Source organism: Leishmania infantum, chromosome 34 (assembly GCF_000002875.2).
Source record: "Leishmania infantum JPCM5 genome chromosome 34".
Taxonomy (NCBI): Eukaryota; Euglenozoa; class Kinetoplastea; order Trypanosomatida; family Trypanosomatidae; genus Leishmania; species Leishmania infantum.
Window position 1 is genome coordinate 199,726 of NC_009418.2, and position 15,352 is coordinate 215,077.

The 15,352-nt window shown below is 59.8% G+C and overlaps 3 protein-coding genes across 3 annotated transcripts; all 3 read left to right on the forward strand.

Annotated features, from left to right (window-relative positions):
- Positions 1-1,605: 1,605 nt before the first annotated feature.
- On the forward strand, positions 1,606-4,311 carry SCAL (phosphoglycan beta 1,2 arabinosyltransferase,(SCA like); the record flags this gene model as incomplete). The annotated part of the gene is made up of 1 exon (XM_001468403.1): positions 1,606-4,311. The coding sequence occupies one exon, from the start codon at positions 1,606-1,608 to the stop codon at positions 4,309-4,311; it is 2,706 nt and encodes a 901-aa protein (XP_001468440.1).
- Positions 4,312-6,439: 2,128 nt separating this feature from the next.
- On the forward strand, positions 6,440-10,768 carry LINJ_34_0540 (hypothetical protein, unknown function; the record flags this gene model as incomplete). Its single annotated transcript, XM_001468404.2, has 1 exon — positions 6,440-10,768. One exon carries the CDS (start codon positions 6,440-6,442, stop codon positions 10,766-10,768), a length of 4,329 nt encoding a protein of 1,442 aa, XP_001468441.2.
- A 1,841-nt stretch (positions 10,769-12,609) lies between these two features.
- Positions 12,610-14,085, forward strand: LINJ_34_0550 (hypothetical protein, unknown function; the record flags this gene model as incomplete). Its single annotated transcript, XM_001468405.1, has 1 exon — positions 12,610-14,085. The coding sequence occupies one exon, from the start codon at positions 12,610-12,612 to the stop codon at positions 14,083-14,085; it is 1,476 nt and encodes a 491-aa protein (XP_001468442.1).
- Positions 14,086-15,352: the final 1,267 nt, after the last annotated feature.

Sequence of the window (15,352 nt, forward strand, 5' to 3'; positions counted from 1 at the left end):
TTTCACGCGTACATAGCACAGGACAGCACTGCACGGCGGGTGGCCTGTCGCGCAACGTCACAGATGTCTGCGGCACCACGTGTGTCACGTGCTGCGCCGTAGACGACTTGGCATTGTCTTTGCTCAGAAGTACGTGTTCCCCGTTGTGCGAGCGTGTGCGCGAAAGGCTGCCCACGCAATTGCCGCAACGCGGCCTGGGCGGTGGTAAACCTCCCTCATTGTTCTTTTTCTCCTTCAGCGCTGGTCGCATGATGAGCAGCTCCAAGCGCCGCTATGAAGGACCACTGCATGGATTGCAGCCCGGTGCTGGGTCATGTCCCGCCAAACATCCCACGCATGGCGATCTTATGGACTCGGCAGCAATCGTCTATGCAGGTAACGTCGAGCAGCGCATAGGCGACCGCTCAGGTTGTTTCCTCCAGCCTCCTTGCTCACCCCGATGCTGAGAGGGCCGCCGCCGGCGTGCCATGCATACAAGCACACTCGGGTCCAAGCGAAATGCAGAGCGCATATGCCCCCAGAGATGAGCACAACTATGAGGAGACGAGGTGCTGCCCTGGCCACACGTCTGCGTAACGGGTGGATGCGGCCAGCCGGGTGCGCCAGCAATCGGTGAGCCTCACATTCTCTTCATCCTTTCACATCCTCTCTCTCTACTCAGTTGCGCGGCGATATACGCTTGTAAGTTTAGGTGTGTCGTCATACAGAGAAGGCCAGTAGCTCGAGAGCAACCAAAGGCATATAAGCGCTGAGCGTGAAGGCGGCGTATGTGCACCACCGGCAGACCCTCATGCGAGAGGCTCGTTCGGGCTGAAGTCAGTCATGATTTCCAATGGACCAAAGAAGCAAAACGATAGAGGCGTAAACTATACGCATCGGTGAATGGCAAGAAACGCCTCCAATCACCGTGCAAGCGCATGTGCGCATGGCGGAAAGGAGGTGACACGTGATGGTAAAGGCTCTCCTCTCTCCTCTCTCTTGCCGACACTTGTGTGCTGCCCTCGCTCTCGTGTGTGTGTGTGTGTGTGTGCTGCGTCGTGTTGTGAATTGAGGTGTCTTAATGGCCTCCATTCCTTTTCTAGGGATTCACAAAGCTTTTCACCGCCACACGGGGATACCTTAGCGCACACACGCATGCAACGCCCCTGCACGTGCTGCAACTTTAGATGCGTGTCTCTCTACTCTGTTTCGTGCATGTCCTCCCCACTCCCCTCTGCTTTTCTCTCCTGTCTTTCGCACAGCCGCCCCGTCACGATCCTGCTCATCTCAGCTCCTTGTGGCCTTCCTCTTTCCCCGCGCTCTGCCCATCACCACCACCACCACCAGACACTGTATACAGTCAAACATCCGAACAGGTGATATTGTTTGTAAGCATGAGTTAGCAGCGCTCGCGGTACCTGTATCTACGCACGTCTCCCACCCCCGTTCCCTGGTCAACTTCTCTCTCCCTCTCTGCTTTCTATTTTCCCTTGCTTATTATCTTCGCTTTCTTGGGGGAGGGAGAGGGTGAGGTCGCTGGTGGTGTGCGTTTTGTCTGGTCGCCTCCGTCCTCCAGCCCACCTCCTTTTCCTTCGCTCCACGCGCCATCATTGGTCACTCATCATGATGCAGGACACTGCTTCACCCTTTCCCCACCACCGTACGCCGGCGACGTACCAGGCCGGCTTGCATTATCAGGCCAACGGACGCGAAAGCGCGGCGCCGCTGCTTACCTCGTCGGCTGGAAATGCTGCCAACGGTAAGCGGCTCAGTCACTGGGGCCGCAACGTTTTGCGTGGCTTTTACCATGTCAAATGGCATCAGCGCACGCAGTGTGCCGTTGTAGCGTGCTTGCTGTGGTTCTTCACCCTTTTTGTGCTCCTGCACACTTTTCTTCAGGTGTCGGGTCTGACGCAGTCGATTTATGCGGTTTTCTCGAGGCCGACTTCCGGGCTGCAAACACTCCTGGAGGACGAGCTCGTTATACCTAGCCCTGTTGTGCCACCGAATGGAGCATTTTGTGGTCTGTGTACAGAGGGCCTCGTTGTCTTCCGTCCAGCTAGTGCCGCCACATCCCTGGCTACGACGCCTGCCCAGACCGAGATGGTAGTGTGCGTGGAAACGATGGAGGAAGCCTGGTTGTCAGCGAGCGAGTCGGAGCCTCTAAGCACTGTACGAGACTGTGTAGCAAGGCTCTATAACCTGGGTCTCCTGCAGCCTCCTCGTACTACCATAACCGCGGTGAATGACACGTGTGCAGCAGTGCGCGTGACAGTGCAGGTGCTCTCAGGCGAGTCAGAAGAGGCAGATCGGAACAAGTGCAGCAGCGGGTTCGTGGCGGAGCTGCAGATTTCATCGACAGAACGGGAGAAGGTGGAGGTGCACACTCAGCGGTTCCCGTCGTGGCCGCTCTGCCCTGTCGCCTCACCGGAGGCTATTGATGCTAAGGATGGACACCGAGGTGGCAGTGACGGTAATCATTACATCGTGCCCGCGTACTTTGCGACAGCAGCTGTTCGAGACACAGACGCAGACTGCGATGTCCCACCGCCGTGGAGAATTGACACTATCGAGGACCTTGATGAGGTGGTACTGCGTTTCGCCGGGGACGCGGCTCAGACCACAGAGACATCGCCGCTGCTGGCGAGTGACCTGCGCTGCCCGACCTACTTCCTCACGGTACACCTTGGCCGCTTTGGCCGCCATCACAATCAGCTGCAGGAGATCTTGAACGGCATCTCGCTGGCCAGGAGATCGAACCGCACGTTTATTTTGCCACCCTTTGTGCCGGCGCTGTACATGTCGTACTTGAGGCTAAATCCAGAGCTTCTGTACGGATGGAATGCGCTACGCAGAAACGGCCACTACTGTGTTCTGTCGTACGCCGAGGCGCGGCCAATACTGCGGCGTCTGCGTGAGCGCGATGGGGTAGTGAGTATGGAACGGGTCAGTTTTGCAGCCACTGCCGACCTGCACGTGCTGTTCAACACCACAGAAGAGCACGACAGTTATGCTTGGGGATCCATGCCTCGCGTGCCGGACACGGATGGCGCGTTTGTGTACGATGCAGATGAATGGTTCTCGATGGGGGTGCGGCGAAGGGAGGAGATGACAGCGCACACCGCAAGCAATACCTCATCAGTGCCATCGCCGCTAACGTTCCACGAGGCAAGGCCGCCTAGCGCGGAGGAGTGTAGCGGCTTCGCCGGCCCCGCTCCGAACAAGAGCCCAACGCAGTGGGAAAGGATTCGCAGGTGCACCACTGCGTTTCTGCGCACCTACGGCGATGGTGACGGGAGACGCGAGTCGTCGTTAGCCTCACGGCGACAGCCACGCATTGTGGTGATTTCGAGCGTCACAGCGTTTCATCTGCGGCCGACGCTGACGGAAATGACCAGGCTGCTTGGCCTCCTGCGGCCGTCACCGACACTCACGGTGGAGATTGGCCGGTACTACCGACTCTATGCGACGCAGCTCCAGTGGCCAGCCAACACCGATCCGAAGCGCTCTTTTTTAAACGTGCTGCAGCCATTTCGTTACAAGAGCACCATTGGTGTGCACGTACGCCGTCGCGAGTTTACGTGTCGCGAGGAGGCCGAGCACCCCAGCGCCACCATCATCGCTATGTCGGAGGCGCGCTACCAGTTTGACGGCACAGGTAAAAACGATAGCGCCGCTGCTGGTCGCCCCATCACCACCGTAGCGCGACTGGCGAGCGACTGCGGATGGAATTCGCAGTCGCTACTGCACATCTACGACACCTATGCGAGCTGGATGCGATCGCGACAGGCGCAGGGGCTGAGGCGGTCGCGTTGCTTCGCGCATGTGCAGACTTCAAACAAACAGGTGCTGCGGAGCTACGTCGCCTTTGACGAGCAAGTCGGCCCCATTGGCTCTCAGCTGCAAGCTGCACTGCAGCAGCGCTACAACCCACTAAAGAAGAAGCGCGCCGCCAATGGATATCCACCCATCTATGCCGCATTCTACGACCACCGGCCCCGCAAAGACCTTTTCCAGACTTACCAAGAAATCCCGGCAAGATGGGAGCATTCATCCGCAGACACGCAACGCGCCGACGGGGAAGCCGTCTTCGACGTCGCTGCTGTACCGCGGACAACGGACAGTCTTGTTGAGATGTTGTACCCCATCGCGGAGCAGGAGGCGCTGGCCCTGGGGATCGACTTCTTTGTGCTCGGTAACACAGGCGTGTTCCGCGGCAATATTATTTCGTCCGTGTCGATCAACGTGTGCTTGCGCCGCTTGGGCAGAGGGCTGCCGTGTCACGGCGTCCTCGCTGGGTACTACGAAATGCTGTACAAGGGTTACATGTGAGCTTCTCGACCCAGCCTCAAGCCCTCACCTCCCCGTCACCCCACTCCCACCCCTCCACTTACGGCGACTGGTTGGGACCGCATTCCACCATCCCCACTGGGCGGCATCGGCCCCTCTTTGAAGATACCGTTGGTGCAAGAATTTTTCGTTTTCTCTCCCCTTCCCACCGCCACCCGTGAGCACTTTCTTATTTGAAGCCCTGCCTACTGAATCCCCTCCTGGACACACGCGCAGCGCTCTGTTGTGCATGTCGTGCGCCCGCTGCAGGCAACTAGCTGCTCTGGCAGCTATTTGTTTTTTTTTTCTGCCTTCTCTTGGTTCTCGTGACAGAGCGACTTAGCCCATTTTGGCTTTTTATTCTGCTCTCGTGCCCTCGTGCTTCCTTTCCACTCGTACTGCTGGCATCGATCATGTGTTAATGCTTTATTTCATGCTACCGTTTGTGTCTGTGTACCGCCGCATATACGTAGGTGGCGCGCGTGCGCAAGTGTGTTCAAGGAGAGCAACAAAGAAGGAGACAGGGAGACAACGAGCTCACAGCTTAAAACGCCTCAGCTGACAAGAGCACAGCGCGCTCTGTCGTTCTTGATGAGTATGTACCGCCAAGCCGATAAGAAGAGGGAAAAGGCTCTATGTTGATGTCCTTTCGGCCACGGGACCTTCAGTGCGGCGGATGCACGACAGGCGGTCTCTCGAGCGAATGCAAGTCCAGCCATGTGGTATGAGCACAGAGACACACACACATACTCATGCATGTCCCCTCCCCGTCCTCCCCACTCCCTCTCCACCATCCTGGACATGACTTCTCACCTCTCCCCCTCATCCACACACATTTTTCCGCTCACCTCGCCGAGCTGCCGAGGGCATCTGCACCCATTGAGCATGTGCATGTCCATGTGTACGTGCTCCTACTACTGCTCTCAGAGCAGAAACGTTTCCCGTCTACGTGAAGTGGTGCGTCACGCATGACGCATTGGACTGTTTGTAGCGTGTGTGTGCGCGCGCGTGTGAGCGTGTGTACGTGTGTTTCTTCCTTCATTTTCTTCGCCAGTTTTGCGGGGCCTTTTTGACCCCATCGGCACTCCCCCCACTATCACCACCACCCACCCCCTCGGCAACACCTGAGCTGAAGCATCACTGTGCAACCTTTTTTGTTTTTGTTTGTTTTTTCATCTTCGTTGACCTCTCACCGTCCTTCCGACTTCCCAGCCCGCCCGCCCCCCCCCACCATCAGCATCGCATTCTTCCTCGCCTTCCACTCGATCGGCTTCTTTGGCTAGTTGGTTGGTGGTATTTCCTCGTCGATAGATCACACTCTTTTTCTCTTCCTCACACGTCTCCGTCGGAACTGTGGATCATGAGGCGCTATCAACATCTTCGTGATGTGCATCCGAGGCCCTACAGTAATGGCCGTGAGAGAGGGCATGAGGTGGGCCTAGCGAGAAGGTGCCAGCGCGATGGAGAGCACCTGTGTAGCGGCAGCGCACGAAATAGCTGTAGGAGTAGCGGCGGTAGCGAGGATGAAGTAGGAAGGTGGTGTGGCGCTGCGATGGTCGCGACCGCCCCTACACCCCGTCGCACCTTGAGCACCTCGAAGAGAGCTGAAAATCCTCGTGGGGCCACCGGTACTGTTCTCTCACCCCATGTGAGTTTCTCCCCGATCTCCTTCCATTCTGCGCAGGCCTCCGCGATTACATATGGAGCGGCAGAGACGACCAAGGCAACTGTGTCGTCTGCCTCGGCGCCTAAAGCCTTCTACGACGGGCCCTCCTTGCGCGACAGCATCCCGGCGCTGTTGGCGCGGCTTGCCAACCCGGTAACGCTGTCGCCGTCGCGTGCCCCCGAGAGCACGCGCTTGTTCGAGCCGGCAGCGAAAGAAGACACGTTGCAGCGAGACGCCTCATCCCTGTCGGCGCACCCGATAGTTGCACCACGGTGGAGTGGCTCCAAGCATTCCGGCGTGTCGGGTGGTGCCGTTTCCACTACCGGGCAAAGGAAAGCGATGAATGCCGAGGCATCAAATCGCTCCTCGGGGTCGTCGTCGGATGAATTCCCACAGGGCACCACACCCCCGGAGCGGGCTCAAGGGGGTCGCTACGAAGTGCGACAACCGAACGCGAAGGGAAAGATGAATCGGGGCATGATTGCCCGCGCCGAGGTACAGAGCGCTTACCCAGATGCGCTGCCGTCAGCGGCGACCGTGTTTTCGGAAAGCACGCAGCAGCGTCGCGTGGTAATGCCCCCGACGAGGTACGTAGTAGTGCAGCGGCCCGCCGCCGCCCACATCTTACCGCATGCATCAGAGGCTTCAACACGGATGGATGCGACCACTGTAGCTCCCGAATCAGCAGCTCGGCATTCGGTTGAGTTGACGTCACGCTGTTGCTCTGCTACCTCGTCCCACGGCAACGCAGAGGAGACTTGTGATGTGTGCAGCGCCAGTGTAGCCAGTAGCAACATCAGTTTAAGTCGCCCTGCGAGTCGACGACCGCGCGCCTCGCCTCTCCGAAGGAGGCCAAGCCGCTCCGGTAGTGCCGAAGCTGTCGCTGGGCGGAAACGTGCGATCGGACCCATAGCCGCTCCAGTCGCCGCCACACGCGAGTCCCTTCTTGAAGCCAGCAAGGAGGCCCCGAGCGCTGTGTCTGAGCAGCCACCGCCGCCGCGAATCATGCCATCGCCCTCGATGAACTCGACAAGCGACGTCACCCAGCACCGCGCATCACCGTCCCGAATGCAGGGCCTCTTCGACTTCGTCCTAAGCAGCAGCAGTAACAGCGGCGCCGGAGTCGAGTACAACTCACTTAATACTTCCTGTGAGTGGGCAAAGACGTCTCCCGGGTGCGCGGAAGGAGTGTCCGCCCGCGCTGCAGGCCTTCCCCCGCGCGAGCAGAAGCGCTCGCACACTATCGCGTCACCGTTTTCGCTGCTGAAGCCGATGGAAGGTGTTTTCGCACCGTCGCATGGCGCCTTGTACGGGGATGAGAGCGTCGCGCCTGTGGACCCTTTCGCAGCCGCCGTTCAAAAGGCAGGGGACCCGTTGGTGTTGCGGCACACCATCGACTACCTCCTCTCGAAGGCTCGCCGCCTGGAGAGGGAGAATCAGCGCTTGTGGTGGCAGGCGCACAGCTGGGATCCACATAGGGCCGTTGAACCTCACGAGGCTCGTCCTGTCGCTGTGCCTCTGGCCCACCGGCGTTTGCGCAAGTCCTCCTCGCCGGCAGAAGTGGTGACTCGTACCCCGTACGCCATCACTTCCCAAGCAGTAGCCTTCACTCAGACCCAACACCCACCTGAGTCTAAGCCGCGCGTGTTCGTGAAGCGGCAGCCGCGCCTTTCGCAAGCAACTGGTCGCTCTGCATCCTGCACCTCGACGTCCTTCCTCTCTCGAGAAAGCCCCCGACACAGCAGCAGTGGCGAAGGAGCTGACGCAGAAGAACATGTGAGGGCAAATCCAGGCGCTCACCTGTGCACCGCGGCAGCAGACACACCAGCCCCACCGAGCACCGAGTCAACTGAAACAACGGCGACATCGGCCGTGTCGCGCACCGAAGCGGGAGTTCAGTGCCGCCCAGCCGCGCGAGATGCGGCAACAGACGCAAGAGAACATCGATCGCCAGTGCACTTCGGGCTAGCCAGCATGGCAGAGACGGCCGGTGCCTCGACGGAATCGCAGCAGCGTGTGTCCTCCTCGTCACATGCAGACGCAAGCGCGCAGACAGAGCTCGTAGCACCGTTAACGTCGGCACTTCTCCGGACGCCGGAAGCGCGCCATCAAGCGCTGCATCACAGGTTGCAAGGAACGGCCAGTGGGGACGGCAAGGGCGACGCTGCGGCCACCCCGATAGCATCGACCGTGCGCAGCCGTCACAGCATCTACAGCGAGCGTTCGCTGGGAGTGATGGCAACAGACGCCACGTCGCTGCCACCATTCCCGGTGCAGAAGCAGCAGGGTCGAAGCCTCAGCAGCTGTAGCAGTCAAGCACACGTGAGAGGAACAAGTCAGGCAAGCGGATCTTCCGCGCCACGTGGTCATTATCCGACCTACAGTAAACAGGTCCAGACAGCGAGCATCCAATTGCCCTCTTTAGGCGAGGTCGAGGATGCGGGAGGAGGGGGCGGTGGCGGCGATACCTTGATGGTCTCGACAATGGATGGCACTACGTCGGCGCTGTCCTCGGAGAGGACAGCGGTGATTGAGCTGCACACGTCGCCCTCCTACACACGGAACACCGTGCGCCGTCTGCGAGAGTACTGCAACTCTCTGGAGGCGGCCCGCCAGCAGCTGCGCCGGCGCCTATCAAGAAGTGTGCCTAACAGCCACGATGTCTCGGCCGTAGCACTGTCGCGCGCGCGATCGCCGTCAAGCCTTTCGCACTCGCACGGCCAGGTTCCGCTGTCCCCGCTAACTACCGCGGCCCCCACCCTCAGCCGTCCCTTCTTCACCTCCGAGTACGTCGACCCGGAGGTCGACGCCACCTTGCAGGACGTTGGAGAGACGACTGCCCTGGAGACTATGATCGTGTTGCATGAGGATGGCGCCGGCACCATCACAAAGCGCGTGATCGCCGGTTCCCAGTCGTGCGTCTCGAGCTTCGCGGTGCGCTCCCCTTCGCCCCCATCACAGCGCCCGGCAGCCGCAATGACGTCCTCGCTGGCCAGCCAGTCTCCGACCCCGGTCGTGGAGAATGCCATATCGTGGGTTCGCCGGTACTCGCCACGGGCCCCGTGTCGCATGAAGCCTCAGCAGCTCCTTTCGCACTACCTGCGGGGCACTCATGATACTGCGGTCATCGCAGAGGAGCCGCGCGCGCGCCGGCTGAGCTCCTCTCTGCGTTCCGACGGCAGCAGCTCATGCTGTGTGCCGGTGGTGCATTTGGGCAAGCCCATGCGATCCGCCTCCGCCAGTTCATGGAACGCCTCCGACGTCAACATCCACTTCCCGGGCGCCGTGCCGCTCGCCCCGTCTCTCCCCAAGTCGCCACCGAAGCAAGCTCCGTCCACCGGACGCTTTGTCGTGCCGCCCACCACGCCGCTCGAGGAGGGTGATGCGGAGCAGCTACCACCACAGTCGCTGCCACCGCGGCCGCACAATCACCAGACTCATGCAGGCGCATCGGTGTCGGTCTCCCTAGCAGGGTGCACTGCACCTGGGCAGTTTGCCGGGCTGCAGATTGGCGTCACCAGCAGCACAACGAGAACGAGCAGCAGGGTCAACTCTCAGCGTTTTGCAGTGAAGGGAGTCCGCGAGTCTGTGTCGCCGAAGGAGCACAGCACGCGTATCCGAAGCAAGAGTGGCCGCGGCAGTGTCGGCTCTGAGGCACTTGTATCAGGAAAGCAGACCACTTCTTCGGCTTCGGCCGCCGCAGCCTCAGCACCTCTGTGGGATCCCACGCGCCACTCATTGCAAAGCCCAAGCCCGGTCATGCTCTCGACTTCTACTGAAACATCCGTAGCTGCTGAACTGGTGGTAAGCGACCGCCTCGGCACTCCCGTTACTACGTCCGGCAGCGAGGCGGGAGTGCGTGGCGCATCGAATGACAGCGTGCACGGGTCACGGCCCATAGGCACATCACTCATCACCGCTGTAGCCAGCGCGAGCCTGTCTGCTCTGAGTGCACCAGCGCCGGACAGCGAGGAGCCCCTGCCACCGGCTGAGACCGCAGTGCAGCCGCACATCCGCAGCCCCCTGTGCCGCCTACACCTCGAAGCGCAAGCCGTCCGCTGCGGTCGCGGCGGCAGCGGCGACCGACGCGATCTTTACACAGACAGCCTCCACGTCAGCGGGTCTGCCTCGCCGGCGCCGAGCACACCGCGAGGCTCTGAGGAAAACAGCGGTGGCCGATGCAAGCGGAGCGAGACTACAGCATTCCTGGACGAGGAGAAACGAGAAGCATCAGCAGTGTCGTCTGCAGGGGCACGTCGCGTGTCGGTGCAACTACCAGTGCTTGAGAACGACGTGGTGTCAGCGGATGGGGCCGACAGCTTCCATTCCACAGATGCTGCAGTGTCGCCGCGTAGCAGCGCCGAGAGGGTCGTTAACCTCCTTTTGCCAGCCCAGCTGGAGGGGTCGCTACTACCGCAGCCGCAACGCCCCACCTCCCAACGGCTTATCTCACCCTCTCCTCCTCGAGGGGTAGACGCGGACGACAATGCGCAGAATCCTCGTGATGGCAATACAGACTTGAAGGCTATCTCTGCGGAATCAATACCGAAGGATGCGGGCATCGACTCTACGTCGCCGCGACGCCACCTTGTGTTGCCGCAGCACCGCCCACCGGTCGCCCCGCCTCGCGTCGTCGTCATCCCAAAGAACGACGAGTCTCCTTCTCCCGCTCGCAGCAGCCTGTCACGCAGCCTGCACTCCCTTCCCTCAACCCTCTCAGACAGGCATTGCGATGATGCTTCTGATGATGGAGATGACGAAGATGGGGCACTTTGGTACTCAGAACGGTTTTGAGTGGAGAGGCGGTAGAAGGAGGAGGGGGGGCTGCGGGCCGCCGTGTGCGTCCCCTACGGTCAGTCAAGATACAAACAGAGAAGTGGAGATGAGGATGCCGCGAGGGATGTAGAACGGCGGTTTTCAATTTTGCCAACCCCTGTCTTTCCGGCAGCCGCACTGTGCATGTGTATGTGTGTGTATGTACTCAGCCTTTCTCCGGGCTATTCACCAACGTGCAGCTGTCAGTTGCTCTGTACTCTTTCGCCTTGCCTAACTGCTTTAGAGAGTCGAGGACGAATTCGGCAGCCGGGCTTTCTACACAACTCAGACACACACACGCACGTCAGCACGCTCCTACTGGTCTCTCTGTATCACCAGCTCTGAGGTAGGGATGATGAAGCCTCCAGTCAGAAATGCGCAGAGAGGCGTGGGGCCCAGTTTTGCGCCCACTCAAGCGCTGAGCATGTGCATACCTGCGTTCAACGGCGCACATGAGCGCATTGTGGACGCGAAGCAAAAAAAAATAGATGAGCCGCTGTACATGGCGCGCCACTTCCTCGTGCGAGCTCGTTGGCCGCACGAGAGGGGTCTCAGAAGGCTCAGCACCCAATACGCTGATGCTGCACGCATAGCGGCGCATTTCCCCATGAGCTCCTCCGTGCGCACGACCAGCCCGCTCAGCACGAGCCGCTCTCAATTTCCTTTGCAGCCAAGATCTATTCCCCCTCTCCCTGATGCAGCTTAGTCGGTATCACCACCGCCAGCAAAGGCCACTTCGTCAGTTTTTTTCGTAGAGTAGCCAATGTGTGGACCGGTGTGACGAATCATAGGTGTGATGTGTATCACGTGGTGTACACCTGCGCAACTCCCATCTCTCGCTCTCTCTTGCTTGCCCCACAGTGTATCCTTCTGTTTCTTCTCCAGTGTGCTCTACGTCACTGCACCACCGTCGTCCTGAGCTTCCCCGCCGCTGTCGCGCCACGCGCCACATCCGCGTAAGCATACGTACATATATATGCACACACACACACATATATATGTATATGCATGTAAAAGGAGAGAAAGAAGAGGATTGTTGCGCACCAATCGTTTCCCTAGACAGCCTCTTTCACGTATAGACCGCACAGCCTATCCGGATACTCGTTTTTCTGTCAGGGGTGCCTCCTCTGCGTGCCTCCGCCCATCCGTATATATATATATATATATGTATGGTTGGGTGGGTAGTTGTGCATCTTACTAGCGACTGTGTGAGTGGCGCCACGCATACAATCGCACGAATTATCTCTATCACTCCTACATTACAGTAGTGAAGGGGTGCAATGGGCTCGTGTTGCAGTGCGAGTGACACCGCCGACGACACAGCGTCGGCCGCACCGCCCGCCCCGAGCAAGGTCAAGACTACAGCAAAGCCGGCAACCCCTGCTTACCCTTCCCCCAGAAGGTCGATTGTGGACCTGGTCCCGCCAGACCCTCCCAGGGATTTTCAGCCCAGCGTCTCCGCAAACTCTGTTCCGCGTATGTATGGCGCAGAGAAAGCGCCAACGACTGCCGCTCCGGCTGTAGGCCCGCCTGCTGCGCAGACAGACCGCAGGATCCTCACCTCGCCTCCATCGCGACCGTTTCCGACGCTGCTCGCGGCGGAAGTGAATGAGTCAAGTGGCAACTTAGACGCGGAGTTCTCCATTGCGCTGGAGCCGTTTCCGGCCACGAAGAACGTCACCGGCACTCCAGCTGAGATCCAAAGCAGCGCCCCCGCGCAGCAGAAATCAGTGGGTGACGCGGGGAAGCAGCAGCTGGTTGCTGCCGCCGCGCCGACATTCTCCTCTGCAGATGTGACTCCTGAACGTGCCACGGCGCCGATGGTGATACAGAGCGAGGAGGGTTGTACTCGTTGTCCAAGCACGGCGCAGGTGTATGAGGTTCCACCAACCCCAAAGGATGAGAGCGGCAAGACGCTACCAGCCGATGACGCTCGAGTGCTGCAGCGTGTACCACCACCTCCGCCGCCACCGGCCGCCTCCACTGACTCCGTCACTCGCAAGGAACCGAATCTGGAGAGCGAGCAGCGCGGCGTCGACGAGGCGCATCAAGCCCAACACGAGGCGACGGACAACGTGGAGCAGAAGGGCTCTGTGGCAGCGGCAAACGAAGACGAGGAGGCGGCTGAAGCGAAAGAGCCCAGCCTGCTAGCTGACATTATACGCAACCAGGAGGAGGGCCAGCAGCGCTATCCCACAGCGCTTTCCATTGATGCCGCGAAGGATGCACCGGTGGAGATAGGCATGGGCAAGGATGCGTCACCCTCGGCCGCGACAGCCGAGACGCACGCCAAGGAGAAGCCAAAGAGCTCCTCGCCACCGCCTCCGGAGAGCGTCAATGACATGAACGGCAAGGCCTGCAAAGTCGACGAAGCTAGCTCAGCGCCGAAGATGCCCATGGTCACCACCGTTGCCCCAGAGCAGGTGGACGGCCCCATGTCTAGTTCAGTCTACAAGATTCCGCAGCATTATGCGTCGCCGGCTCTCCATAAGGCAGAGGCGCTGCATGGCATCTCATTGGAAGAAGTCGATGGTTTCATTAACCTGATCACACCCGAGCAGCAGCCCCAGGAAGCACAGGAGATGGATTCCAATCGCATTCGATTATCGCCGCTGGCGTGCCCCATCCAGGAGCTCTCGCAGGTGGAGCCCATCAGCTGGAGTAAGGCGAGCCTGCTGGAAGGCTCACCGCTGCACTGGGAAACTTCGCATGGGGCCGACGTGTCACCGAGCCTGTACCGCTCACTACGCCTGGGCACCGATTTGCTGCGGCAAAAAGATCGCGCAAACGCATTTAGCGTTGCCGACAAGATCGGTGCCGCCGCCGCACTCTCTGAGTTCGGCTCAGAAGAAGCAGAAGAGGAGGAGCAGGGCGTGGCGTGCGGCCTCGGAGACGACGCGGAGAAGCCGATCGCCTTCACCGCCACCAGCGAGGTCGAGCTCGAACGTGAGGCGGCGGAGGCGAGCAGCGATGAAGAAAGCACACTCTCCATGGACAAGGACCGTGTGTATACAATGGGCAACACAGATGCGGAGGGCAGGTCGCAGCCTACGAGGAGCGTGGAGTCGTCCGTTGCGCCGGTAGCACCGATAGAAGCCGCCGACAAGCACATGGCCAGTTCAGAGCAGCACGCGACCTTCGCAATGCTGACCGCTGAGAATTCCGTCTGGACCGGCGCTGAGGCTCCCCGTCGCATGCCCCCACCGCCTCCATACCACCATAGCGACGAAGCTCGTGACACACAGCTGTGCTCACGGTCTGCGCCGCCAAGCATATTGTCCCCTCCGCCTGCATGATAGACTTCTGCTTTGCCGAAGCAAGACGAAGAAGAGAAAACAGCGACTCGTGTTTGTGTGAATGCATGTGCGTATGTGTGTGACCTTCTTGGACTCACGTGGTGATCATGTGAAGCGGAGTGTTCCGAGAACGGGGGTGGGGGGGGGGGTCTCCACGCACTTTTCCACGAGCGTTGGCGCTGATTTTCGGAGGCTTGCTGGAAGCCTCCACAGACCGCAGAATTAGTGGCGCTTGTCTAAGTCATGCAGCGTCAGTGTCATCCACACGCATACACACACGTAGGCGGTACCAATCACCGTTTTCTCTCTTCTCTGCATGTTCTTCAAGGCAGTCTCGGCCGCCACGTCTGCCATTCCTCTGTCCGCTCGTCCTCCAATCAACTTCTTTCATTTCTATTTCGCTTTCTCGGCACGGCTAGCACAGTGCTGGGCTTGCCTAGCGCACAGCCAAGAGGCCACACGAAACTACATAGGGGGTGAGGGATGACGCGCTGCGGCGACGGCGTTTTCTCCTCCCTCTCCTTGCTGTTATGTGGATGCGAATGTGTGTGTAATGATGTCATTGTACGCTGTAGCACGCACTTTCTTGCCGCTGCCATTTTGCCATCTCCATGTTGGCGGCAATTCTCCGTCAGCCTGTCATATTCTCTATCTGTTTGCGAGCGTATTACACGCAAGGGGTGGCGGGCAAAAATGTCGCTGCGGTTGCCAGCCTGACAGTGATGGCACGCCGCCCCCGCCCTTCGTGCGTATCGCCGGTGCCCTTTTTTTTTTGGCTTCGCTTTGGCTTCACTCCTTTGTTTTTCCTCCCTCTCTGCGTGTCCCCGATGATGGTCGGCCACCTCACCGTGATAGCATGGGGCCGTGCCCACTCTTTCTGGAGAGGCCAGGAGCCTGCAGCCGGCCCGCGGGCGCTGTTTCGGACTCGTGGTGTCGGCGGAGAAGTCTGGGCTGGCGGTGTGCCGGAGAGACTCACGGTCATGATCATGCTTGAGCAAACCAACTACCCATCGCGCCGAGGATTCAACGACCATTGGCACACACACGCTCCCGTCAAAGGCGTTCGGGTTCGGGAGAAGGCGGAGCGCCCCTGCAGTCGCAGACGGATGGCAGCGTCCCGCCTATCGTGGCACACGCGAAAAAGCCGTCCTGGAGCAGGCCCCGCGATGCGAGAACGCGAGCACTGTGCGCACGCTGCCAGCGGTGGCTGGCATGGTGGAACGCATCCAGGCAAGACATCAGATGTCAGAGTAGCGCAAGTGACAGA